At 37.8% G+C, this 27,482-nt stretch overlaps 1 protein-coding gene and 1 pseudogene across 7 annotated transcripts in view; one reads left to right on the top strand and one right to left on the bottom strand.

Moving 5' to 3' along the window:
* Nucleotides 1-6,579: 6,579 nt before the first annotated feature.
* LOC102412587 (L-lactate dehydrogenase C chain) overlaps nt 6,580-27,482 on the bottom strand; it is a 34,239-nt gene continuing 13,336 nt past the window's right edge. For 4 of the 7 annotated variants that reach the window (XM_044943503.2, XM_044943502.2, XM_006056063.4 and 1 more), the window contains 4 exons: nt 23,710-23,883; nt 22,305-22,422; nt 13,182-13,305; nt 6,580-6,854 (listed from right to left, as the gene is read on the bottom strand). In XM_044943503.2, the coding sequence (XP_044799438.1) occupies nt 6,690-6,854; nt 13,182-13,305; nt 22,305-22,422; nt 23,710-23,883 (581 nt within the window). In that variant the 3' untranslated portion in view covers nt 6,580-6,689. Of the gene's footprint in view, nt 6,855-13,181; nt 13,306-20,295; nt 20,333-22,186; nt 22,206-22,304; nt 22,423-23,709; nt 23,884-27,482 lie in introns of those variants that run through there. The other 3 variants (XM_044943505.2, XM_044943504.2, XM_044943506.2) reach the window with 3 other exon arrangements.
* On the top strand, nt 6,893-9,264 carry LOC123465776 (annotated as a pseudogene).

The following is a 27,482-nucleotide window of genomic DNA, read 5'->3' on the forward strand; positions in this document are numbered from 1 at the left end:
GAGTCTCAGAGAGTCAGACACAACTTAGCATCTAAACAACAACAAATAATTAAAATGACACTTTAGAAACTATCCCCTTAAGGCAAAACAAAAGTAAAGGACAAATCAAGAAACAGAAGACACAAGACATAGAAAAATAGCAAAATGGCAGGCATAAATCCAAACATTAAAATAACATTAAATGTGAATAAACAAGCCATTCAAAATGCAGAAATTTTCACACTGAATAAAATGAGATCTATATTGCTTTCTAGAAGAGGCACCTTTTTTTGAGTACTATTTTCCAAAGCCTTTGAAAAGCACTAAACCCATCTTTGCTTGTTTGCATCCAATTATGAGTCTATATATGTCAAATTGGTGGAGGACCTCTGAGTTGAACACCAAAGCAAACTAATTTGATGAAAACAAGAAACTAGGGTAATGGATAGCCTCTATAAAATTAATAGAGAAGAAAAAAGTCTGTAAAGAGCTTCCTTGAAGTTGTGATAGTTAAGAACAGTGGCAAAGAATCTCAGGCCAAGGATGTCATCAAGGAGTATTTCAAATTTAAGAAATGACAAATAAAAAACAATCCTGTTCCTCAAAAAAGAAAAATTGTAAGAGAAATTTAGAAATATCCAAAACAAATGAAAACAAAAACACAACATACCAAAATTTATGGGTGCAACTTATACAGTGCTTAAAGGGAAAAAATCAGTGCCTGTTGGGACTTCACTGGTGGTCCAGTGGCTAAGACTGTGCTCCAGTGCAAGGGGCCCAGGTTTGATCCCTGGCTGGAGAACTGGATCCCATGTGCTGCAGCTAAGAGTCTGCTTGCCGGAACAAAGACCGAAGATTCTGCATGCCACAACTAAGACCTGGCGCAGCCAAATAAGTTAATTTTAGAAATGCCTGCAAATGCCTAACAGAAAACAGGGAAGACCTTAAATCAATAACTATCTTAAGAAACAAGAAAAAGAAGAGCAGCCTAAATGCAAAGAAAACAAGAAATAGTAAAGGCTAGAACAGAAGTAAAAAGTAGAAAGTCAGTAGAGAAAATTAATGACATCTTCCTAGAGAAGAGGAAATCATTTTCACTCATCTGGTGCTTAGCATTTACCTGGCATACAGAAGCTTGGTAAGTTTTCTGAATAAAAAGATTAAAATATAGGGCCCTTTCCAACTTTAGAATTTTATAGTTCTTTAATCAGGCAATGTTACTTGCAAAAAGGAATCACTACTATATATTTCTAGCATGCTACATTGTTGTAATAAAGGTGGGAAATTATATATTTGTATTTGCAAAAGAAACTCTAGAAGATATACAGGAAATAGACAAATGGTTTCCTAAAGCGGAATTTAGGAGAAAGGTTAGATGGAAACAGAATGAAAGTATGACATATGCATATCTTTTTATATTACTTTTATTTTTTAACCTTGTGAATGTATTACCTTTTGAAAAATAATGTTGTAGATAAGTACATATTATCTTTAGTATATATCATTAAAATTTGCACTGAAAAAAAAACTAATGATTTGAGCTAGTACTTAGAAATAAATGATCAAGTATCCATAATTAAAGTACATGTCCAACTTATACTGTTGGATCTTTTTCCTGTATTCTAATTAGTGGAACTTCGAAGTCAAGCACTTTAGACTATAACTTACTAGCCTAGAAGTCAAAACTGTATCACAAGGAAAAGGTTGTTGCTTAATGAGATGCCAGTGCTTTCTAGATGCTCTGAATTAGTACAGAGACTTAGTAGCATGGAGCAGAATTGACAAAACTACCTTCAAAACATAGTTTTTAAAATGCTGTGTGTAGAAATGAGCACACGTAGCACTCAGATTATAATATCACACTCTTAAGAAAAGGAATCAGGCTCCCTGAAAAAAAGGCTGATTTATGATTGAGGCAGGAAATATATGAGATGAAGAAGCTGAGACATCTTACATGCCAGAAACTAAGGAAGTGCTCAAAACAAAAATTCTATATTGATTGGAGGAATGTCAAAAGGACACAGTTGTCAACTGACAGGTTGCACACTCTTTCTGGTACCTGTTTCTCCAGTTCTAGTGAGCTGAGTTTCCTAGTCAAGCAAAGGGGTACCTCATACTGTTACTACATGAGTGAAAGTCAGATATCAACCTGCTTTCACATAGAGATGTTTCCAACACAGAGGATACCATCATAAGAACTTTATAAAAAGCAGCCCCCCTCTGGATGGAACAATTAGAAAACAGCACCTGTCCCTCTGGGGTAAGCCAACAGGGGCTGGATAGGCCCCCCACTCACCTCTTGAACTAGACGCAACCTGCACAGCCATATGCAGTGGACTTGCCTGCACCTGAGGAAAGTTGGCTTAACCCAATGGCACAGAATGAATGAATGAATGAATCAAAGTCGCTGAGTCTTGTCCAACTCTGCAACCCCATGGACTGTAGCTTGGCAGGCTCCTCTGTCCATGGAATTCTCCAGGCCAGATTACTGGAGTGGGTAGCCTTTCCCTTCTTAAGGGGATCTTCCCAACCCAGGGATCAAACCCACCAGGTGTCCTGCATTGCAGGCGGATTCTTTACTGTCTGACCTGCCAGGGCTCAGAGCACATAACTTATCTGGAGAAGGGGGAGAGGAGGCAGACTTTTAATAACTGCTTTTATCACCAGGTTAAGTCACAGTTACAAAGTAGTTAGAAATTTCTGAAAGGATATTACTGTTTTTTGTTTTTCATTCTTACATAAATAAGTATCTGGTACTTCACTGGAACACTATTGTTCTATAGGCCCTGGCCAAAAAAATACAATCCCTGGTTGTCTCCAGCCCACTGGGAAAGAAGCCACGTGCAGAACATGAGGCCTCTAAAAGAGGACACAAGTCAGGGTGAGTCAGGGCCTTTGGTAATCTCAGAGCCACTAGCCAGATTCCAAAGAGGGAGCTCAAGTGGTTTTTTGGGACACTCTACTTGAATTATTGTTCAATTAATCAACACAATAGATCTTCAAAAGAGAACAATTAATTAACATGATAAGGAGGTGACTTCATTCTTTGGACTATATGTCATAATTGTGTTCTGACAGCCTTAACAAAAACAGCCTCCATCATTTGCAGGTATGAAGATAACAGTTCTCCACCAGGCTATTTATTTTTGCTGGAAGACAGAGATTGACAGGCTATAAATCACACTTTTTTATTTTTCATTTATTATGTTTACAGGCTTCACTGCTTGAATCAAGGTTAGGCTTGTTAAGTGGTTAAAGGAAAGTTTATTAAAGCAGCATGTATTTATTTTAGAATAATAAAGTACATGAAGAGAAGTTTTCTGGTTTGTTCATAATCTGTCAAAAATTGAGTTATTTTGCTGACATGGTAACTCACTTGAGGACCTCGCCACTTCTAAAAATGCCATATACCTACCCACCTGCTTCTTCAATGTGTCCAAGCACCTGACAGACTTGTTCAGAGCTGAAGCAGCAAGCGACTGACCGCTCTTGAGCAACAGCTGCTTTCCTGGGGCTACAGCTGACTGTGCTAGGAAGCAGCCATGGAGCAAGGCAGCGCAGGCAGAGGAAAAAACTTTCTCTTTAAAGGCAACATACTCAGATGGCTCTCTGGCATAGCTAATTTCTGTTATCACGTATTAGCTTATATATGATCCCCTAAGCTTAATTTTTTTCTTAAGAGGCTGACTGCACTGACTTGTTGAGAACGGTGTACAACTTAGTAAGATGCTGACTGCACAGGCCGTGGCAACCAATCCACTTCCTATAGTGAAGCTCTTCCTCTTCTGAAGTTCACACTTGATGGTGGCCATCCTGAGGAAAAACTGCAAAGCCTCTTCCAATTTGGAATTGGTCTGTAGTGAGAGGGGGCATATACAGAACTGGGCGCCAGTGGGGAAGGAGGTGCTGCAGACACTTAGGGCATGATCCAGAAGACAAACCAAGTAGAGGAGGAGGAAAAAGGTGCAGTAGAGAGGAGTTAAGAGGGAATGAAGGAAGGAAAAGGGGCTGCTCCATCAACAATGAGACTTACCACTGGGAAAGCTCTTCCTCCCATTTGCCCTCCCCAGCTCTTAGCTCCAGGCTGGAGCCCAGCATCCATGGGGAGTCCACAGGCCCCAGGCCAGAAGGTCCAGGCGCGCAGTACCTCGGCCCACCTTCAGATGGATGCAGAACCAGCCTCCCCTGAGTGGCAGGCACACCACCAGCCCGCAGGGAACACGGAGTCAACGCCAGGAAACAGAAATTCACTCCCACAGCCCCCCCGTTCTCCCACAGGTACGCACGACTCCTGCAGCCCAACTCAGACTGCCCACGCAAGAAGAGGAAGATGGAGAAAGCTGGCGGAAGCTCAGAGGACAGCCACTGGCTACTGAGGCTGCACGAGGCGGCGGCCAGCCCGCGCACAGCTCGCGGGGCTGAGGATCCCTGGAGCGGGTGCTGGCCACTCAGCGCTGAGGCGGCGCACCCCTGCCTGCCACCTGCGCGCCCTGCGGGCTGAGGCTTCTGGCCGGCGGGCTTCAGAGGCTCACTGGGCTCCAAGCGCACAGGGTGAAGCAGGCACACTGAACCAAAAGGCCTCGGCCATCACACAGAGCATTCCTTGCCCAGAATCCAGTCAATTTATTTTTAACAAACCTTGTCTAAATGTATAGGATAAGTAAGGGCTTTTGATTCTTGATTCAGAAAGTTCCCCTGGAGAATGGAATGGCTACTCACTCCAGTATTCTTGCCTGGAGAATCCCATGGACAGAAGAGCCTGGCGGGCTACAGTCCTTGGGGTCACGAAGAGTCACGACTGAGAGACTAACACTGTCACTTTCACTTTTTCACTGGGAATTTTTCACCAGAGCTGTGGGAGAAAGGAATCTCAGGGCTACTTTTTACCACCCACAAATATGAGCTGAAGTGAAGTAGAAAAAATTTTAAACCCTCTATGCGAGAGATTTTTTAAGTGAGATGCAAAACTAAGACTTTGATCAGGGCAGTGCTAATTGATAACCATAGACACAACTGATAACCATTTCTACAACTCATTATTTATGAAGTCTGTTAAATGTAGAATCTAATAAAATCCCCCCTCATTCCTTACTTCTCCCACCACATTCTACTTGACTGTTTTCTAACACACTTGTGAATCATAAAACATAATACACATCTGACAAATTCTTTTACAAAATGCAGAACAGTGTTTCTCAACCTTTTTATTTTCATTGTCTTTCCCTCAAAAGCTTTTTCAGACATTATCCCTAATAGTTCAGCTCCCTCACCCGTCCCTACATCGTGAAATTAAGTATTATAGAATGAGATTTTTGTCTGGTAGGCCTGAACTTTGGCGAGTCAAACCTTTGTAATATCAAAGACTTTTTTCACCAACCTCCTACCCAAGAACCAATTTTCACCCCTGGGGACAATAATGGTCCAGTTGAGAACACACAATGTAGAGCAGTTTTATTCCCTAGAATATTCCCTGTAGAAAGTATATTTTGCAGCTTTTTTTTTTTAATCTCTGCAAGGTTTTCCTAAAATGAAGTTTTAATTTGGTATACAAGAGGAACTTTAAAAAGACAAACCCACATTAGACTCCCCTCCTCCCCATCCTAATGAAACTCTCACTCACGACCATTTTTTGTATATTCAAGGGAAGAGGTGAAAAAAAAGGAAAGAGAACAAAATAATGGGAAACCAACCATATTCAGTAGTAGATGACTGAAAGCTATTAAATAGCAAGAATAACAAGAGAGTGAACCATAATTCTCTGACCAAATGGGTTTGCCTCCACTAGAGCCATGTAAGTCCTCAGGGCCTGTATATATGCCTTCTAATTTTCCCACTGATCCTGTCCTAATTTATAAATTACCTTGGTCCTGATTTTTCAGTTTTTGTTTCATTGTCTATTTCCTATAGTTGCCTTAAATTCTTTGTGGAATCAAGGAAATATATATTTTCGTATGAAGCACATGTACTCCTAACATTGGACACCAAGAAGGAGCTACCAATTGACTGTTTCAAGCATCCATCTATAACCAGTTAGATGAGGTACCCTAAATCTCCCTGTGAGATACTTGAAGGCAGAAATCATGTCATACTGACCTCATAACCATAGTACAGCAAGCAGAGTAGTAGTCTGCTAAATTAATAACCTGGTCTAAACTCCCTGTGTGGTATTTCAACAGTGGGACCAAATCAACTATTTGAGTTTACATTAATTGGTATAATACTTGCAGGGTGAAGATACCTCGTTTAATTTTTTTAGGCCATAAAGTTTTATTTCTATTTTCCTTCTGATATACATTGATATTAATTGTAATGATTATATGTAAATGCATGAAGTTACTGAAGCAATATAAAGTGAATATGCTGATGTCCTAATGGAAGAAAGCACAAGATGAAATTTCAATACTAGAAATCCCATTGTTTTATGAGAAGAATCATAAGCTCTGTATAAATGATTATACATATTCTAATAAACCTGAAGCCAACTTTTACATTTATGACACATTTGTACAGGTTGAGCCCATTAGAACAGAGCTATAAGAGATTCCTAAAGGGGAGAAATTCTTTACCATTTTCTAGTCTTGAGAGACTGGAGTTATGTCATAGGTCCAATGTTCTTTTTATTTTTTACAGATCAGGTGAGAATACTTTCAAAATATAAAATATACAGCCTACTATCTTCTGTTCTCTAAAACACGGAACATTAAAAACTTTTAAAATTTCAGGTCTTTTTGGACGTTCCAAAGTGTACTTGCACTCTTCTTTAAAAGGGCCTCCTCCTCAGAATTCAAGTTAACTTTCACAACATCTGAAACACCATTTCGTCCCAAGACACAAGGGATACTGAGAAAGATTTCTTCTTTTATTCCATATGAGCCCTAAAAGGCAAAATTAGGTTATTATTCAGTAATGTGATATGGAAAAGCTGCTACGCAAGAGAGCTTCAGAATTAGAATATACAGAGAGAATATGGAACTCAAGAAGAGTCACTGAGGGCAGTGGAGAGCACACTACCAAAAGCATCCTAATGTCTTAAGACCATGTAAGAACTTGTGTTTAATGACACAAAGAACATTCCAGAGGACTTCAAAGGAACCAAGAAAGGCATTGTCTACTTTACCCCTAACCTTTGTCATATTTCTGTCTAAGGGAAAGGATGTCATGCAGTCTGATGAAGGACTATGCAGCCTGTGAGATCTAGCAGCCTGTGTTTGTTTTTTGGTGTAAAATAAGAGAACAGTGAAGGCGGAAGTAGCTAGAAAAGCTCTGCTCTGCATAATCTTTACACCAGGGGATGCCATTAAGTTTGGACCACAAGTGCTAACAGGTGGCTTCTCAAGTTTCCAGAGATAGAGCCTAAGGGTACAAGGTCCTCTCACATGCCCAGCAGGGTTTATGTAATCTCCCTGCCGGTCACTAATGGAATGCACCCCTGCCCTCTTGGCTGGCACCTGACTTCTATCCAGGTCCTTCCATGATGGACAAGGCCATGGACTAGGTGCAGCCATGGCCACCACCCTATCCTGGGGCCATGGAACCTTCCATCAGCAACCTTAATGTTCCCTCCAACCCTGGAGCTGAAGCCAAGGCCGTAGAGGCAGCTGCCAGAGCCTCTTACAACCTGGGTAACACAATGCCTACATGACCACACACCAGCCTCCACCTCCTCCCTGGAAGATAAGAAGACTCAGTAGATCTCACACCTCTCTGCCTCCCACTACCCATTGCATTTTCCTACCTCACCCCTTGGGGTTGAACATAGGGTTGGAGGCGGCAATGGGAAGGTCTTGTTCTTCCTCCAAATCTGACTGTAAAGTTGCCAGGAACTAGCACAGAGCAAGGGAAGAGGCTCCTTGACTCTGGAGTGGTGCCTCCCAGCTTCCCCTGATAGCTCAGAGTCCACTGGCACTACTCAACCAAGCCTCCCTCTCACCATCTCTGGGGCTCTCCTCAGGAGCTCAGTGTTCCTGTTTTATTCTAGTGGCCCACAGAAGGACTCCCTATCCATCTCCTCCACTGCAGTCCAACTCCCTCATTTTGGTAGCCACGTGATACTCAACCTCATGATTTCCTCAGACTAGTTACATGTCTTCTCCTGGCAGGGTTCCCCACCAGGCTCTACTCACATTCACTTCACTCTGGTCTATGCCTAGCCACGGAAGGCCACTGGCCCACCAGACTGCCAGTGCACATTCCCTTCCCAGTCACATTCCAGCTCCAGTTACACTTACCTCCTCCCACTTCCTTTCCTGTCCGTGGTCCTTCTGGTGCTACCTCTGTGTAGCACAATGCCTTTTGGAGCTTGAACATGAGCTGCAGGGGTTGGTTGGGTGGCATCAGGAAAAAGGCTAGTGTGGCTGGAGCAGAAGCCATTCTCCTTCCCTGCTAGTGATTCAAGAATTTGTTCCCACTACTTTCACTGTATCTCTTCCTATAGAAGGGGCTTCTTAGAACTGGAAGTGCATGTCCATGCCACTTAGGGGCTGCTGGATGGACTGGAAATAAGGGCCCTACCCTGACCTATCCCTGTGTGCTGACCATGACCTGCTGCCAGCCCTTCAGTCTACCCTCTTTCCCTTTAAGCATCATGCCTGGCTGGCAATATGACCCCTGGATGCACTGAAATTTGCTTCCTTTTCTCCTAGACTGGCCATGAAATGAGGAAATGGTTATTTAAAGAGAATTCTCTATTTATTGACCAAAAAAAATCAAGTTAATATATTAAATAAACTCTATTGCAAACTTTATTTGCTGAAAATGTGAATAAAAATGAACTGGGAAAAAAGAATAACAGCATACAAATGATTCTGCTCTTAATGTCAAATGTTTAAGTATTTCCTATAAAATATAACTCATCTATTGATTTGTTCAGTAGTGACTAAGAAATTCCCATATTACTCAATCTCTTTTGAGGAGCCTTCATTTGATACCTAACTCTTCTTCAGGAGCCCTCTGGAGGTAATTGCTTATTCTCCCAGAGCCCCTTGTATCCTCAAAAGAGGAACAGTGTGTGGAATCACTCCTGTCTCTTCCAAATTATTAATCCTTTGCCCTCTTAAAAAAACTCCCATTTTTTGAGGCTCATCTTATTTAGTTCTTCTCTTTCTAATCACCATCTCCAAACCTATTGAGTATTTCATGTTATTCATAAAAGACTCTAACACCTAATAATCTTCCTTCTCAGTTTCTGCCCTTATCCTTGGTGATATCATTGTCCATGTGGATAAATCAACCAATTCCCTTTCTTTCCAGTTTCTTGTCTTCTTTCTTTAGTTCATGAGACCTTCTCTTCCCACCCCAAGTATCCCACTCTGAACTTTGTTATGAGATTCCTCCAACTTAAGATTCATTTCTTGGGTCCATTCTGTAACCCTTCTGCCATACTCTAAGACCCTTTGCCTATTTTAATTTTTAGCTTTTATAAATATTTCTTAAATCTTTATTAATCATTTTCTTTTGTAATTTATTCATTTGTATGTATATAACATTTAAGGGCAAAGGTCTTGAACTTGACAGTGACCCTTTAGTAGAAGGTCAAACTCATTTTTAACATGTGTAGAAACCAAAACTACCTATATCTATCTCAGTCTTCCTCTCTCTCCTTCTTTTAACACTCCCAAAATAAAACCCAAACCCCAATGAATTCAGCTATTTCTCCATTCCTACACTCAGATCCCTAGAGAAAATGACACTACAAAGTTGTTAATATGTTAAAATTAATGCTTATCAATCTCAAATGAATCCACTTGATAGAAATTCTGCCTTGATTCTGTTAACTTCTATTTCTTATTATCTACAACGGTGATTTCAATTCTTCTCAAACATCTGACTTTTCTCTATCTCCTTTGACTTGCAGCAGATGATTTTGTCTCTTTTCACTAAAAAGATAGACATCATCAGATGCTTCCAATGCCAAACTTACAAACTGTGATTCACTGTTTTCTTTGTTCAGTTCAGTTCAGTTCAGTCGCTCAGTCGTGTCCGACTCTTTGAGACCCCATGAATCGCAGCACGTCAGGCCTCCCTGTCCATCACCAACTCCCGGAGTTCACTGAGACTCACGTCCATCAAGTCACTGATGCCATCCAGCCATCATCTTCTGTCGTCCCCTTCTCCTCCTGCCCCCAATCCCTCCCAGCATCAGAGTCTTTTCCAATGAGTCAACTCTTCGCATGAGGTGGCCAAAGTACTGGAGTTTCAGCTTCAGCATCATTCCTTCCAAAGAAATCCCAGGGCTGATCTCCTTCAGAATGGACTGGTTGGATCTCCTTGCAGTCCAAGGGACTCTCAAGAGTCTTCTCCAACACCACAGTTCAAAAGCATCACTTCTTCAGCACTCAGCCTTCTTCACAGTCCAACTCTCACATCCATTCTATTAAAACAGATATCTGTTCCTCCTCCTTCCTAGGTCTAATATCCTCACAAATGCTCTGCTTATTAATCAACACTCTCTCTGCTTATTATTTCTATCTCCAATATCTTCTTTACATCTTATCTTTTAAAAGAAAAAAACTTGCTTTGCCCTGATTTTCCTCCTCAATTACTGCTCTATTTTCACAGTCACTTACCTCAAAAGAGCTGTTTACACTGGCTTTTGGGCTTCCCTGGTAGCTCAGATGGTAAAGAATCTGCCTGCAATGCAGGAGATCTAGGTTCAATCCCTGGGTCAGGAAGATCCACTGAAGAAAGGAATGGCTACCCACTCCAGTATTCCTGCCTGGAGAATATCATGGACAGAGGAGCCTGGCAGGCTACAGTCCATGGGGTCGCACAGAGTTGGACATGACTGAGCAACTTCCACACTGGCTTTAATTTCCCCAGCTACTTAAGAGGTTCTGTCAGGTGGAAATGATTTTGCCTCCCAAGGGACATTTGGTAATGTCTGGAGACATTTTTGATTGTCAAAATTGGTATGTACTGGCATCTAATCAGTAGAGGCCAGGGATGCTGCTAACATCCCACAACACAAAAGTCATCCCCAACAATGAAGAATTGCCTGGTCCAAAAGTCAATACTGCCGAAGTTAAGACCCTGGTGTTCTCCAATCAGACTTTTCCTTCCTATTACTTTATTAAACATCTCCTACTAAGGCTTTCAATGACATATGTCACTTTATCTTCCTTGCATTTTCAAACCCTCTTTTTACATGACTTCACATCAGTCAACAACAGAAAACCAATCCTTTCATCTTTAAGGCATCCTCCTTTCACTTGCTTACCACGGTTTTGTGTTCTCTTGGTTTCTCTTTTAACTCTGGCCACCACTTAGTCACCTCCGTGGACTCACACTATAAACTCAGCTTTCAAAACTGAAATTCCTCAAGACTCAGTCGGTCTTGTCACTTTATACTCTCTCCTTAGGCAAGCTCATTGAAATTCATGATTTCAGTTACCATGTGTAAGGGATATCTATTGTCTTTGCCTGTCAAGTATCTCCTTCTCTTTTTTTTTTTTTTTTGACAGAACCTCTCTTTCCCTTCAGTAACTTCCTCTCCCTAACCGACAAGTATCATGGGAATGGACAAGTAATCCCAAAAAAGCCAATTATCAAGAAATTAATATGGGCAATGGAGAGGCAGGGTACTGATACTGTCAGCTCTAAGCATGCAGCTGATGGGAACCATCTTTGTTGCTCTACGAAAAATGTCCACAGGATATTAATGCCAACAAGAGTGAAAAGATGAGCAAAGATTGTTTTGAGAAAAAAATAGCTCTGAGATTGAGATTGAAAGAAAAAATAGCTCTAATGATACAATTTGAGCATGTGGTTCAGGCCTCCTTGGCATTTTCGTTACATGAGTCAACATATCTTCTTTTGCCTAAGCTAGTTTGAGTTGGCTTCTGTGGCTTACCGTTTTCATGCTGATGATGCTCACATTTATAACTGCAACCCAAAACTCTTTCATGAATTCCAGAAGCTTGTACCCAACTGCCTATTTTTTCAGACATTACAAAGGCACCTCAAATTCAATTTCTCCCTAATTGCAAACATGATCTTCAAATCTGATTCTCTTTGAATTTGCCTTCCCTCAGTGGATTATACTACCATTTAACTGTGCAAAACAGAAATCTAAGAATGACTTTTGTCTCCCTCATTTTCCACCTCACTCCATTACCAAGACCTATGAATTGTACCTCTTAAACACAATGTATCTCAAATTTGTCCCCATCTCTTCATCTCTGCTGCTGCTGCTGCTAAGTCACTTCAGTCGTGTCCGACTCTGTGCGACCCCATAGATGGCAGCCCACCAGGCTCCCCCGTCCCTGGGATTCTCCAGGCAAGAACACTGGAGTGGGTCGCCATTTCCTTCTCCAATGCAGGAAAGTGAAAAGTGAAAGTGAAGTCGCTCAGTGGTGTCTGACTCTAGTGACCCCATGGACTGCAGCCTACCAGGCTCCTCCGTCCATGGGATTTTCCAGGCAAAAGTACTGGAGTGGGGTGCCATTGCCTTCTCCGCTCTTCATCTCTACTACTACTTTTTTCTGTAATACACAGCCTCTTCCCAAATTTACCCACCTATACTCTTGTCCCCTTCAAATTTGTTCTGTCCATCACAACCCCAGGAATCTTTTTAACAACAAAAACAAAGACTGTAAAACCAGTTCCTTTCTTAAGTTCTTTGGTAGATTTCCATAGCTCTTATGGTAAGGACCCAAACACCTTTATAAGATCTATAAGACTTTCAGTGGCCCAACCTGCCTACTTCCTCCAGCCTTATCATACACCTCCCTATGTTCCCTCTGCTCTGTGCATTTCAATAACTGACCTTTTTTTTCCTTCCAGATTCTCAAGTGCCCTCTTTTTATATCTACCTCAGCTTCACATGTGTTCCTCCCTCTGCTTGGAATATTAGTCCAGCCTTCCAAATTAACTCCTACTCATTATTCAGATTAGGTCACATTTTACTTCCTTAGAAAAGCTTGCCTGCATGTACCTAGAATGCCCCCTCCCCAGAGCAGTTAAATTCTTTTCTTGTATACTCTAAGAACTTCATAGTTTGTCATCATGGCACTTAACAAAATGTGTTATTATTTGCTTTTGCAACTGTTTTATTAAGTTGATATCTTTCATTAAACTCTATAAGGTCAGGGTCTCTGACTGTTTTGTTCACCAATATATTCTCAACATTTTGTGTAATGCCTGGCACATAGTAAGGACTCAGCATTATTAAAAGAATGATAAGTGAAGATTCTATTTAAGCCTACCTTCACCATAGTGGATACTGGATGCACTCTCCTAAGATTTTTCAAAATTGATTTTACCAGATCTGTCACAGACAGTCCAATACCCCAAGAGGTATACCCCTTCAGCTTGATAATCTCATAGGCACTACAGTTGTGGAAAGTAAGAAAATCAAATTCATGAGAATTGATTCAGAGAGAACATATTTTTCAAGCATCCATTCTAAAGCAACCTATATGTAGATAACACTCTTAAAATTTTCTTAGAGATCTCTTCTTGAAATTATCTCTGATTAGGCAATAAAAATTTCTATATTATTCTCGTAAACTTCATTATTCACTCTAAGTAGTAATTTACCCTTTGTTTACCATAAAGGCAGAGAACTAGGTCATTTGTGGCACTCAAAATGAAACTTAGCTTCAAATTTTTGTATTTTTGCTTAAATATCCAAACACAGAATCTGATCACCTTGAAAGCATATATATCTTGCTGACCACATAAAATTTTTAAGGTGTCAATGTAACTTTAAACTTTATATAAGTTACATATTTTCCCTAAGGATATATTATTAAATCAATAATATATTAAAGCATGGGGAAATGTTTTGATATTTTTTCAAAGGAAAATAGCATAATCCTAAATATTATGTAATTTCTTATCTCAGGCTTGTAAAAAACTTAATGTACTTTTATAGGAACTTTAGAATTATATCAATCCACCAAATTATTACATGATTATTTTTGAGTAACAGGCTTACAGGTGACCTCTTCTTTATGCTTATGAATTTTCTTATTTTCTGTAATAAATATGTATTTTATTTTTGCATTGCCACCAATAGCAATGTTGAGTTTGGATTGACAGTAAAACTTAAAGGACAAAGATGTTTTAACTTAGCTTGGATTTTATATATTTTTGAGAAAAGGATCCAGGACAAGAAACACAGAATGTACAGCATCATTATTTGTATCACGGGTTCTTGCAACCACCTAGGCACAGTTTCAAGGCTCCAGGATTGCACACAGCACACTCAGTAGCAAATGTATCAACTCAACATGGACTACACTTCTTGTGATGTCCTGTGATTTGACTATCCATCCAAAACCAGGGCACTATTAGAGGCCATGAAGATTGGTATCGAAATTAAGATTAACTTTCAGACTCTCAATATAACCAAGACTCTGTGGGATAAGTAAAAAAAAGGAAAGGAAGTTTAGCCTAGTGACTGACTGACTGGTGGTGTTTAGAGCTGAAGAAAGCTATGCGTTAGGTAACTGAGAACAAATCTTAGTAGTGGAATCTGGAGAAGAGGGTTCAGAAGAAAATGGCTAAGAACATAATACTTTAGTTGTTGTTAACCATCCTAATGAAATTAAAACTGCTGATATAAAAGGGAGAATCAAGAAAAAGCAGTTTTAAGGCAGGTATTTTAAGACAAAAACTGACCCATATTGTAAAGTAAATGCTCCATTTAGAAACTGGAAGGACATCCTATTGAATCATGTTGTCACTCCCCTGCAATTGTTAGTTAGGCACTGAAAAACTAGAGATGAGTAATGTACGAGTTGAGTTGTTTTAAGGAAAGTACTAGCAGTATCCTGAGGAGTCTTTACAACTATAGACCCTCTGCTAAATGAAAAAGGGGTAAATAATTTAATTTTGGACACTGCATTGTTAAGGACTAACTGGAATGAGTACTGATCCGTAATGTGTTGCAGTATTTGGTATTCAAATCACACAGGACTTCAGTGGAAAACGTGATCTTAATCACTATTCCCTTATAGCAACAGTGTTTCAAATGAAAAAGAAACTAACAGTCCCTGTAGTACAATTATCAGGGACTGGGCAGACAGAAGTCCAACAATGTGATAATCCCTATAAAGATGGGTTACTCCATGACCTCTGGAAACCAGTCTTGGCTAAAACACGTTCCGTAGTGTCTAGGTTATAGTTGTCCTGCCAGATCAGATAGATTCCTGCATTTACTGGGAAACAGCTCCCAATAGCCCCTATAATGGAAATATATAGTAGATGGGGGAAAGGGACATTTTTGTTGAGAATGATATGAAGTGATTCTGTAATATTAACATACATTTCATTTGGTGGGCATTAATTTAATCTCTTATCCAAAGCTATATGGCATAACAAATGTTTGTAGGTCCTCTTAAAATTTAAGAAAATAAAACATACCACTAACAACCATCAAAGAAAAGATATTTTTGGATATTAACCTGAAATTTCCAATTGATGTGGGAATAGTTTGACCAGAAGAGGAAATAAGTTTGGTTCAGAGAAACTGAACACATAATTAAATGCAGCTATCAAATAACTTTAATAAGGTACAAATGATGGTAAATAAAAGGAAAAATAAGATAGTACAATTAATTAAAAATTATCAAAACATCTGGTGAGGGATTTTGGTTACCTATTTGATCTTATACATTCTGGTGATTATAGGTATACAAAGCTTGTTTTTTTCTATGTATAAAATATTAGGACATGTTTGTCATAAGAATTATGAGCAATATATAACCCAAAGATAACCACCCAGGTCATGATGAGATATCAAGGTAAAGGTAGGAGTATCTGGAAAGATGACTTTGAGTATGCTTTTTCACAAAACAGTTGTCTAGGTTTAAAAACCTAGGTGGCTCAGACAGTAAAGAATCTGCCTGCAATGTGGGAGACCTGGGTTTGATCCCTGGGTTGAGAAGATCCCCTGGAGAAGGGAATGGCTACCCACTCCAGTATTCTTGCCTGGAGAATTTCATGGACCAGAGGAGCCTGGAGGGCTACAGTCCATGGGGTCACAAAGAGTTGGACACAACTGAGCAACTTTCACCTTCTAGTACTGGAGAGTTCTAGAAAGATGGAGAGTAGGAAGCACCAGGAATCTATCTCTCCACCTAGACAATAAATGCAATGCCAGATTCTGTTTGATATAACTTTTGGGGAAACTCTTGAGTCTTCTGAAAGCTCAAAACTTCCAAGGGAAGGCCTGTATATTAAATTGTGGTTAATTTCAGCTCTTAGCACAGTAGCAGCTGTTCACATGTACCCAAAGCAGCTTGTGCACAGCCTGTGAAAAGGACTCTTTTCTTCAAATATCAGAGATCTGTTTTCTAATGAATGATTACTGCTTCTGATAACAGAGGTGGAGACAAAGAGGACAAAGCCATTATTGTTTCATCTCCCCACAACTATTGCAAGCTTCTCCCCTTTTTATTAAGGTGGCTTCTAGGGAATGTAAAGAGCAAGTACCCTTTTCCTCTTCCCTTAATAGTTCTTTTTTCCTCTTAGGAGCCAGACACTGAAGACCAGAATATACAAAAGCAATTGCATATTTTGAGGAAATTAGAAAGTAACTACCTATGTGCACAGGCTTAGAAACAACATCAAAGACCATAAGATTACAACTCAGGCTGGTCCTTGGCACAGAAACAGCTTTCAACAATCAAAAACAAAAGCAATACCAACAAGAACAAAAACTCAGCAAACCCTGGGGACTGGATAGATTCTGATTTCTAAAGTTGCCACATTATTAGATTAAAACATCCGGTTTTCAACAACAAAAAAAATCACAAGGTATACAAAGATACATAAAAGTACAGCCCACTCAAAGGAAAAAATGAATCAACAGAAACTGTCCCTGGAGGAAAAAAACTGATGGCAGATATACTGGACAAAGATTTTAAAACAACTGTCTTAAAGATGGTCAAAAAACTAAAGGAAGCTATAGTGAAAGTCAAGAAAATGATGAGTGAACAACATGGAAATACCAGTAAAGAAACATAAAACCTAAAAATAAACCCCAGGCCCCAAATCCTAGAGCTGAAAAGTACAATAAGTGAAATGAAAAAAAGAAATCACTAGATGGATTAAACAACAGATTTGAGCAGGCAGAAGACAGAATCAGCAAACTTAAAAGACAGGACAATGCAAATAACTGAGCCTGAGAAACAGAAAGAAAAACGATTGAAGAAAAGTGAAAAATAAGATCATCACCAGAAACTTTGGAAGCCAGAAAGTAGTGGGCAGATATATTTAAACTGATAAAAAAGAAAACAAATGACAATCGAGAATCTTATATCTGGCAAAACTATTTTTTAAAAGTGAGGAAAAATTAAGACATTGCGAAAGAAACAAAAGCAAAGGGAGTTCATCGCCACTAAACCTGCCCTGCAAGAATTAGTCAAGGCAGTCCTGCAGGGTGAAATAAACAGTAATTTTAAGTCATGTGAAAAAATAAAGATCTCAATAAAGGTAAACGCATGGATATTTATAAAAGCTAGTAATATGGTAACAATAGTTTCTACTTCCACTTTTTGTTTTCTGCATAATTTTAGAGACTAATACATTTAAAAGAACAATTGGTCAAAAAGGTAGTATCACTGTGACTTTGGTATGTAACTCTCATTTTCAAATTTAAGAAACAACTGCATTTAAAAGAATTATTAATTTATATTTTTGGGCAAACTGTATAAAGATGCAATTTTATGATATTAACAATCAAAAGGGGTGAGGATGGAACTATGAAGAAGCAGGTTTTGTACATTACTGAAGTTAAGCTGGTAGAAATTCAATTAAAAGTATTATAACTTTAGGGTGCTAAAGGTAATCCCCCATGGCAACCAGAATAAAAACAGCTATAATAAATAGCTGTAGGATATATACAAAAGAAAATAAGAAAGAAATTTAAATATTCCACTATGAAAAATAAACATGAAACAGTAATACAGGAAATGAGGAACAAAATCTCTAGGGCATATAGAAAACAAAGAGCACAATGACAGAAGCCACTCCTTATCAGTAACTACTTTAAATGTAAATGAATTAAACTCTCCAAGCAAAAGAGATTGACAGAATGGATAAAAACACATGAACCAAGTACAAGCTATCACATGAAACTTACTTAAAAGTAAGGAAAACCAAAGACACAAATAGATGAAAAGATATTTTATACAAATAGTAACCAAAAGAGAGCAGGGGTGGCTACACTAATGTCAGACAAAACAGACTTTAAATCAAAGAGTTTACAATAGACAAATGACATTATATACTAACCAGAGGTTCAAGAAAATAAAACAATAATTATATAAACATATATGCATCTAATAGCAAACCATCAAAATACATGAAGCAAATACTGAAGATATTAGGAAGAAATATACAGTTCCACAACAATAACTGAAGACTTCAATACCCCACTCTCAATCAGAAAGTAAGGAAAGAAACTGAGAATTCAATACAATAGACCAACTAGATCTAGCAGAACACTTTACTCAACAACAACAGTATCTATGTTCTCAAGTATACATGGGATATTTTCTAGAGTAGACTAAATGTTATGCCACAAATTAAGTCTCAATAGATTGAGTTTTAAACGCTATTTGTTTATTTGGCTGCACTGGGTCTTGGTTGTGGCATGAGGATCTTCAATCTTCATTGTGCATGCAGGACCCTTTAGTTACAGCATGTGAACTCTTAGTGGCAGCATGTGGGATCTAGTTCCCCGACCAGGGATCAAACCTGAGCGCCCTGCATTGGGAGCATGGAGTCTTAAGACACTGGACCACAAGGGAAATCAATAGTCTCAACAGATTTAATAAGACAGGCATCATACTATATTCTCTGACACAACAGGGGAATTTAGAAATCAATAACACAAGTAAAACTGAAAAATTCACAAATTTGTGGAAATTAAAAAGCACACTATAACAACCCAATGGGTCAAAAAGAAATCACAATAGAAATTAGGAAATACTTAAGAGATGAATGGAAATGAAAACATAAGATAAAACTTATTAGACAAGGAAAGCAGTGCTAAAGGGAAACTTATAGCCAGCCATATATGCTTACATTAAAAAGCAAGAAAGATATCAAATCAACAATCTAACATTACAACTTAAGGAACTAGGAAAAGAAGAACACATTAAATCCAAATCTAGCAGATGGAAGTAAATAGTACAGATTAGAGTGGAAATAAAATAAAGAATGGAAAAACAATAGAAAAAAAATCAACAGTTTTTTGAAAAGGTCAACAAAATTGACAACTTTTAGCTAGATGGATTAAGAAGAGAGAGAGAAGACTCAAATTACTAAAATCAGAAATTAAAGTGAAGACATTATTATTAATTCTAAGCATTACATAGATACCAAAGAAAGACAAAGTCACTATTTTTTTTTAATTAAAATAGTTAAAAAGTGGCGGGGGGCGAGGAGGAAGAGAGAAAAGAAAAAACTACAGACCATTATTCCTTACAAACACTGAGGCAAAAATCCTGAACAAAATACTAGCAAACTGAATTCAACAGTATTTAATGGATTATACACCATGATTCAATCCTAGGAAGCAAAGATGGTTCAACATACCAAAATCCACCAATGTAATATATCACAGTAATAGAATAAAAGAGGAAAACCACATTGTCATTACAATCGACACAGAGAAATTATTTGATAAAATTTATAACACTTTTTCATGATAAAAACACCTTAGAAGCCAGGAGTAGAAAGAAATTACCTCAACATAATAAAAGCCATATATGAAAAGCCCATAGTGAAGGTCATACCCAATGGTTAAAAACTAAAAGCTTTTCCTTTAAGATCAAGAATAAGGCAAAGATGCTTACTTTTGCCAGTTCCATTCATCACAACATTGTAAGTTCTAACCAGAGCAATTAGATAAGAAAGACAAATAAATAAAAGGCATTCAAATTTGGAAAGGAAGCAATAAAAGTATCTCTACTTATAGATGACATGATCTTACATACAAAAAACCATGAAGATTCCATACACACAACAACAGCAACAAAAAAAACTTTTAACTAATAAATGAATTCAGGAAAGTAGCAGGGAGAAGGCAATGGCACCTCACTCTAGTACTTTTGCCTGGAAAATCCCATGGACGGAGGAGCCTGGTAGGCTGCAGTCCATGGGGTCGCTAAGAGTCAGACACGACTGAGCGACTTCACTTTCACTCTTCACTTTCATGCGTTGGAGAAGGAAATGGCAACCCGCTCCAGTGTTCTTGCCTGGAGAATCCCAGGGATGGGGAGCCTGGTGGGCTGCTGTCTTTGGGGTTGCACAGAGTCGGACATGACTGAAGCGACGCAGCAGCAGCAGGTAGAAAGTCAACATTAAAATACTGCATTCCTATTTAATGACAATGAACAAGCTAAAAAGGAAATTAGTAAAACAATCCCATTTACAATAGCACCAAAAAAAACAGAACTTCAGAATTAACCAAGCAGGTAAAAGACTTGTACAGTGAAAACCACAAAACACTGATGAAAGAAATTAAAGAAGACATAAATAAACGGAAACACGACCTATGTTTATGAATTGGAGACTTAATACTATTTTTAAAATTTATTTATTTTAATTGGAGGTTAATTACTTTGGAGACTTAATATATTAAGACGCTAATACTACACTAGACCATCTACAGATTTAGTGAAATTCCCATAAAATTCCCAAGGATAGATTTTGCAGAAGTTGAAAAACTCACCCTAAAATTCATATGGAATCTCAAGAGATTCGGAATAGCTAAAACAATCTTGAAAGCTGAAGGACTCACACTTTCTGACCTCAAAACTTACTAAACTAATATAAAACTACAGTAATCAAAATTGCATGGTACTGGCATCAACATAAACATATAGACCAGTGAGATAGAATAGAAAGCTCAGAAGTAAACTTCCATATCTGAAAATCTGTTCAACTGGTTTTCAAAAATTGTGCCAACATCACTGAATGGGAAAAGGGCAGTCATTTCAACCAACGATTCTGGGGAAACTGGATATCCACATGCAAAAGATTAAAATTGGACCCTTTCCTAAAACTATTTACAAAAACGAATTCAAGATAAATCGAAGATCTGAATATAAGACCTAAAACTATAATACTCTTACATGAAAACACAGGGCAAAACTTCATAACATTGCACCTGGCAATAATTTCTTGGAACAGAACACAAAAGGCAACAAAAGAAAAAACAGACAAAAGGACTTTATGAAAATTTCTAAGTTTTGAACATCAAAAGACACTATGAATAGGGTTTAAAAAAAGAACCTATGGAATGGAAGAAAATATTTGTAAATTGTCTGATAGAGATTAATATCCAGAATATAGTAAGGACTCTTAAAACTCAACAACCAACAAAAAATCCAATTCAAATCTAGGCAAAAGACTTGAATAGACATTTCTCCAAATAAGATATACAGATGGCCGAATAGCACAGGACAAAATACTCAGCATCACTAATCAAGGAAATGCAAATCAAAACTACAATAAGATACCACCTCACATCCATTAGGATGGCCACTGTCAAAGAGAAAATAACAAGTGTTGGTGAGGATGTGGAGAAATTGGAACTTCTCTACAGTATTGGTGGAAATGTAAAATGGTATAGCCACTGTGGAAAACAGTATGGTGGTTCCTCAAAACAAAGGGTAAAGGGATAAGAGGGCATCAGAGACGGCTGGATAGCATCACCGATTCAATGGACATGAACTTGGGCAAACTCCAGGAGATGGTGAGGGACAGGGAGGCCTGGTGTGCTGCAGTTCATGGGGTTGCAAAGAGTCAGACACGACTGGGTGACTGAACAACAGCAGCAGCAATTTCACTTATGGGTATATACCCAAAAGAACTGAAAACAGAGTCTCAAAGAGATCTGTACATGCATATTCACAGCAGCATTATTCACAATAGCTAAAGCATGGAAGCAAACCAAGAATCCATCAAGAGATGAATGAATAAGCAATATGTGGTATGTTTACATACAACAGAATATTATTCAGTCTTAAAATGTAAGGAAACTCTGACATATACTATAATATGGATGAACCTTAAGGACATTATGCTAAGCAAAATAAACTAGTCACTAAGAGACAAATACTGAATGATTCTACCTATATGATATACTTAGTCAAAATCATAGAAACAGAAAGTACTTACTGTCTTCTTTTCTGTTTGAAAAATGTCCTCCAAAAGAAAGCTATGCATTATGTGAGTCCAACTTTGGGAATTTTCAGAATGTTATTTACCTCACAAAAAGCAAAAATCAACTTTTATACTTTTTGTCTGTAAAATATATTGTTACAACTGATTATTAAGGTACTAAGAAAGCAAATAACTAATGTTACCTTCCAACAACTTCCTTATGGATATTTTTCCAAGAGTCCTTGTCTGAATCACTTCCTAACTTAGGGTCTAGACTCTTCAGAGCAACACCAGCAACATTTACTCCACTCCATAAAGGCACTAAAAAGAAATAAATCTCATAAGGAACCGTTCTTCCCAATACTTCAGTTGTTTAAGTGCAGTGGATTTTTTTTACCCAGGTGTTGGCTTTATCATATTTTATTAATTTATACATATATGGTAAGTTTAGTGTGGTTTTTAAGAATAAAGTTAGGTTACTACCTTACACCATATATAAAAATAAGTTTAAAATAGACAAAAGAGAGAAATGTAAAAACTAAAATTATAAAGTATCATAAAATATGCAGTAGAATTTGTTTGTAATTTGTGGTAAGGAGGCATGTTAAAGCAAGATACAAATATAGAATACACAAAGAAAATAATCTATAAGAAATTACAAAATATTATAAGAGGGCAAAGAGCAATAAATTAATATCATACTATTAAACCATACAGAGTTTTTTAAAAAATAAAATCATGGAATATTAAATGGGAGAAATTAAAACATATCTGGAAAATTATTTTTAATGATTATTGTCTTTTAAGCTAAGACAATAACAGAAGCCAACAGGGTCAAATTAAGGCACTGGTCAAAAAAATTTGTTTAAATCAAATCAAAAATACTTATTATACTATGACCATTGAAGTAGGAAGAAAAGAGAAGTACTTACTTATTAAATGTTTTGAACAAATGGATGATTGAATAAAGGAATAAATGGTGCTTATTCTCAATGGATCTACTGGCATTATGGAAAGAAGACTGATACACATCACAGAATTAGAGAGCATTATAAGCATGAAGTTCTAATTGTGTAGCAGAGATTAAGTTTAAGTTAGGAAAAGAGCCAAGACATATGACCTAAGTAATAGTTTAAATCACACATTAAAAAATTTTATCTCTGTGAAAAGTCAGGGAAAAACAAATCTCAAGAGTCACAAAGTAGATTAATGGTTGCCTGTGGTTAGGGCAGGGGGTGAGTGCAGGAATGGGAGTTCTTGGGGGTGATGCAAATTTTCTACTATTAGACTGTGGTGATGGTTGCACAACTTCATGAATAAAAATCCAGTGAATTACACACTTTAAATGGGTAAAATTTATGGGATGTATATTATATCTTAATAATTCTGTCCTTAAAACCACAATGAAAGTGCTCCAGACCAAAAAAAAAATTGCATTTTAAAATAGCTATATGCTCTATGCACTATTTCGTGTGAGGTAGCTAAATCAATGCCACAAAAGACTGAAAGTTAAGGAAAACAAACAGTAAAATGCCAACACTTTAAGGACAATAAGCATTATTAAAGATGAGAAGTGCGATTATATAATGGTAATGAGTTTACACTTACCACTAGAATCACCATGTTCACCAATAATCCAACCATGGCAGCTGGAGGGATGTACACCTAACTTCTGTCCAATTAGGTAACGGAAACGGGCAGAGTCTAGATTACAACCACTTCCAATTACACGAGTTGCAGGTAAACCACTTAACTTCCAGACAACATATGTCAAAATATCCACTAGGAAGAAAAATTTCTTGTTAGAGAAAGATTCATAGTAACTTCTTCTTACAATTTGATTTTCTGAATAGACAGATCAATTGACTTAGATTCAAATATAGATTCATTAGAGTTCAAAATGAAGCAAGTCAACAAAGAAAAAAAGATAATCTCTCAGATGGGTTTTAAAAGATTAAATGATTCACCATCAGAATTTTAAAATGAAAGATTCTTTTTTGAAATAACATATGTGCCTCTGTATATTTAATGGTCGGTGAGTGATCTCTTTAAGATCACCTAGATTTTTCCTCTCCATCACCACGGCCTCATGTAAACTATCAGAGTCTCCTACCTAGAATAAAGCCACATGCGTGCTTAGGACTGTATGCAGGTGTGTGCATGCTCAGGAAAAACAAGAGAAGATTGTAAACTTTAGCTCTGTCTAATCATGAGGTTCTATGAAAGCAGGAAGTAAAGGCTAAGGCACAGTTATAAACAGCCTGGCTAAGTATTGAAGGCATGCCCCAACTTGTACACAGAGCCCTGCAGCAAAAACTGGGAGGTATCTTTTGGTTCCAAGAATTTAAGGAAAGTTTTGTCCAATCAATGGCAGATCACTAAACAGATGAAACATAGACTTCTGGGTCCACGTATAATAAAAAACACAGACTTCACAGAATTAACTCATAAAAGTCACAGAACAAACAACAAGCTGATGCAGAGCAAATGATGAGAAGAAAGAATTTCATTTACAGAGTTTTCCTATTGTACTTTTTTAATGTTCAAGTTTCAACAAATTATGAGGCATGAAACAAAATAAAGAAATACGTATCAAACAAAGAGAAAAAAACATCAACAGAAACTGTCCCTGAGAAAGCCCAGGCATTAAACAACTACCCTGTCTTCAAGTCCACTGATTCTTCCTTCTGCTTTCTCACTCTGCTATTGAGTCCCTCATTTAACTTTTTAACTTCAGAATTTCTATTCTTTTTAAAAAAATAATATTTATCTATTTAGTAATATTCACCATTTGGTGAGAGATCAGACTAATTATTTCCTTTAGTTCTTTAGACATGCTTTGTTTTAGTTCTTTAACCATAGTTAAAATAGTTCATTTAAAATATCTGATAAATCTCTATTCAGTTACTCTGGCTAGAATTTCTAGCATGATGTTAAACAGAAGTGGCAAAAGCAAGTCTCACTGCCTCATTCCTGGTCTTAGAAGTAAAATCATTCAGTCTAGTACCATCAAGTATAAGGCTAGCTGGGGTTTTTTCATAAATATTTTTTTATGAGGTTGAAGAAAATTCCTTTCATTCATGGGTTAGTAAATTATTTTTTAAAATCATAATTCAGTGTGGAATTTTGTTTACTGCCTTATCTGCATCTATTAGCCTTTTATCATTATATAATATTCTGGTCTGCAACAATCATTTTTGTGTTAAAGTCTAATTTATGTGATATCAGTATAGCAACTCCAGAGCTCTTTTAGCTCCTATTTGTATGCGATATCTTTTTCCATCGTTTTATTTTCACTTTACTGTGTCTTTTTATTCTCTTTTGAATAAAATATTTTTTTCAATTTTTATTAGAGTATTCTGTGTGTGTGCTCAGTCCTGTCCAACTCTTTGCAAGCCCATGGACTGTAGCCTACACCAGGCTCCTTCTGTCCATGGAATTTTCCAGGCAATAACGCTGGAGTGGGTTGCGATTCCCTTCTCTAGGGGATTTTCCTGACCCAGGGATTGAATCTGTGTCTCTTGTGTCTCCTACATTGGCAGGCAGACTCTTTACCACTCCACCACCTGGGAAGCCCCTTTCTGGAGTACAGCTGATGTACCATGTTGTGTCAGTTTCAGGTACACAGCAAAGTGAATCAGTTATACACATGCCCACTCCTGGTAGATCACTGAGCAGATGAAACAGACTTCTGTGTCCATGTATAATAAAGAATACAGACTTGATAGAATTAACTCATAAAAGTCACACAAAACAATATATATGTACATATATCCACTCTTTTTAAGATTCTTTTCCTATATAGCCATTATGGAGTACTGATTAGAGCTCCCTGTGCCATACAGTAGTGCTTATTAGTTGTCTATTTTATGTGTAGTAGTGTGCATACATAAATTCCAATCTCCCAACTTATCCTTCCCTCCCTCTCCCCTGGTAAACCGTAAGTTTGTTTTCTACATCCGTGACTATACTTGTTTTGTAAATAAGTTCATCTGTACCTTTTTTTTTTAGATTCCACACATAAATATGATAAACAGCATATGATAGGCTTCCCTGGTGGCTCAGTGGTAAAGAATCCAGCTGCCAGTGCAGGAGACATGGGTTTGATCCCTAGGTTGGGAAGATCCCCTAGAGAAGGAAATAGCAACCCACTCTTTTATTCTTACCTGGGAAATCCCATGGACAGAGAAGACTGGCAGGCTACAGTCCAAGAAGTCACACAAGAGTTGGACACAACTTAGTGACTAAACAACAATGCATAAAACTTACATGTCAACTATATACCAATAATGCTGGGAAAAAACAAAAGTATTGTGTACTTTGGATGGGTGTGGTTTATTATCATAAATTTGCTAAATGACATTGTTTTAAAAAGAAAAAAAAAGAAATGGTATGGAAAGGCCAGTTTTCATTCCAATATCAAAGAAAGGCAATGCCAAAGAATGTTCATACTACCGCACAATTGCACTCGTCTCACACACTAGCAAAATAATACTCAAAATTCTCCAAGCCAGGCTTCAACAAGTACATGAACCGTGAACTCCCAGATGTTCAAGTTGGATTCAGAAAAGGCAGAGGAACCAGGGATCAAATTGCCAACATCCGCTGGATCGTTGAAAAATCGAGAGTTCCAGAAAAACATCTACTTTTAATTTATTGACTACGCCAAAGCCTTTGACTGTGTGGATCACAACAAACTATGGAAAATTCTTAAAGAGATGGGAATATCAGACCACCTGACCTGTCTCCTGGGAAATCTGTATGCAGGTCAAGAAGCAACAGTTAGAACTGTACATGGAACAACAAGACGGGTTCCAAATCGGGAAAGGAGTACGTCAAGGCTGTATATTGTCACCCTGCTTATTTAACTTACATGCAGAGTATATCATGTGAAATACCGGGTTAGATGAAGCACAAGCTGGAATAAAATTGCCGGGAGAAATATCAATAACCTCAGATACGCAGACGACACCACCCTTAAGGCAAAAAGCAAAGAACTAAAGAGCCTCTTGATGAAAATGAAAGAGGAGAGTAAAAAGGCTGGCTTAAAACTCAACATTAGGAAAACTAAGATCATGGCATCTGGTCCCATCACTTCATGGCAGATAGATGGGGAAACAATGCAAACAATGAGAGACCTGATTTTTTTTTTTAAACTTTACATAATTGTATTAGTTTTGCCAAATATCAAAATGAATCCGCCACAGGTATACATGTGTTCCCCATCCTGAAGAGACCTGATTTTTGGGGCTCCAAAATCACTGCAGATGGTGATTGCAGCCATGAAATTAAAAGATGCTTGCTTCTTAGAAGAAAAGTTATGACCAATCTAGATAGCATATTAAAAAGCAGAGACATTACTTTGCCAACAAAGGTCTGTC

The sequence above is a fragment of the Bubalus bubalis genome, chromosome 5 (genome assembly GCF_019923935.1).
Source record: "Bubalus bubalis isolate 160015118507 breed Murrah chromosome 5, NDDB_SH_1, whole genome shotgun sequence".
Lineage (NCBI taxonomy): Eukaryota > Metazoa > Chordata > Mammalia > Artiodactyla > Bovidae > Bubalus > Bubalus bubalis.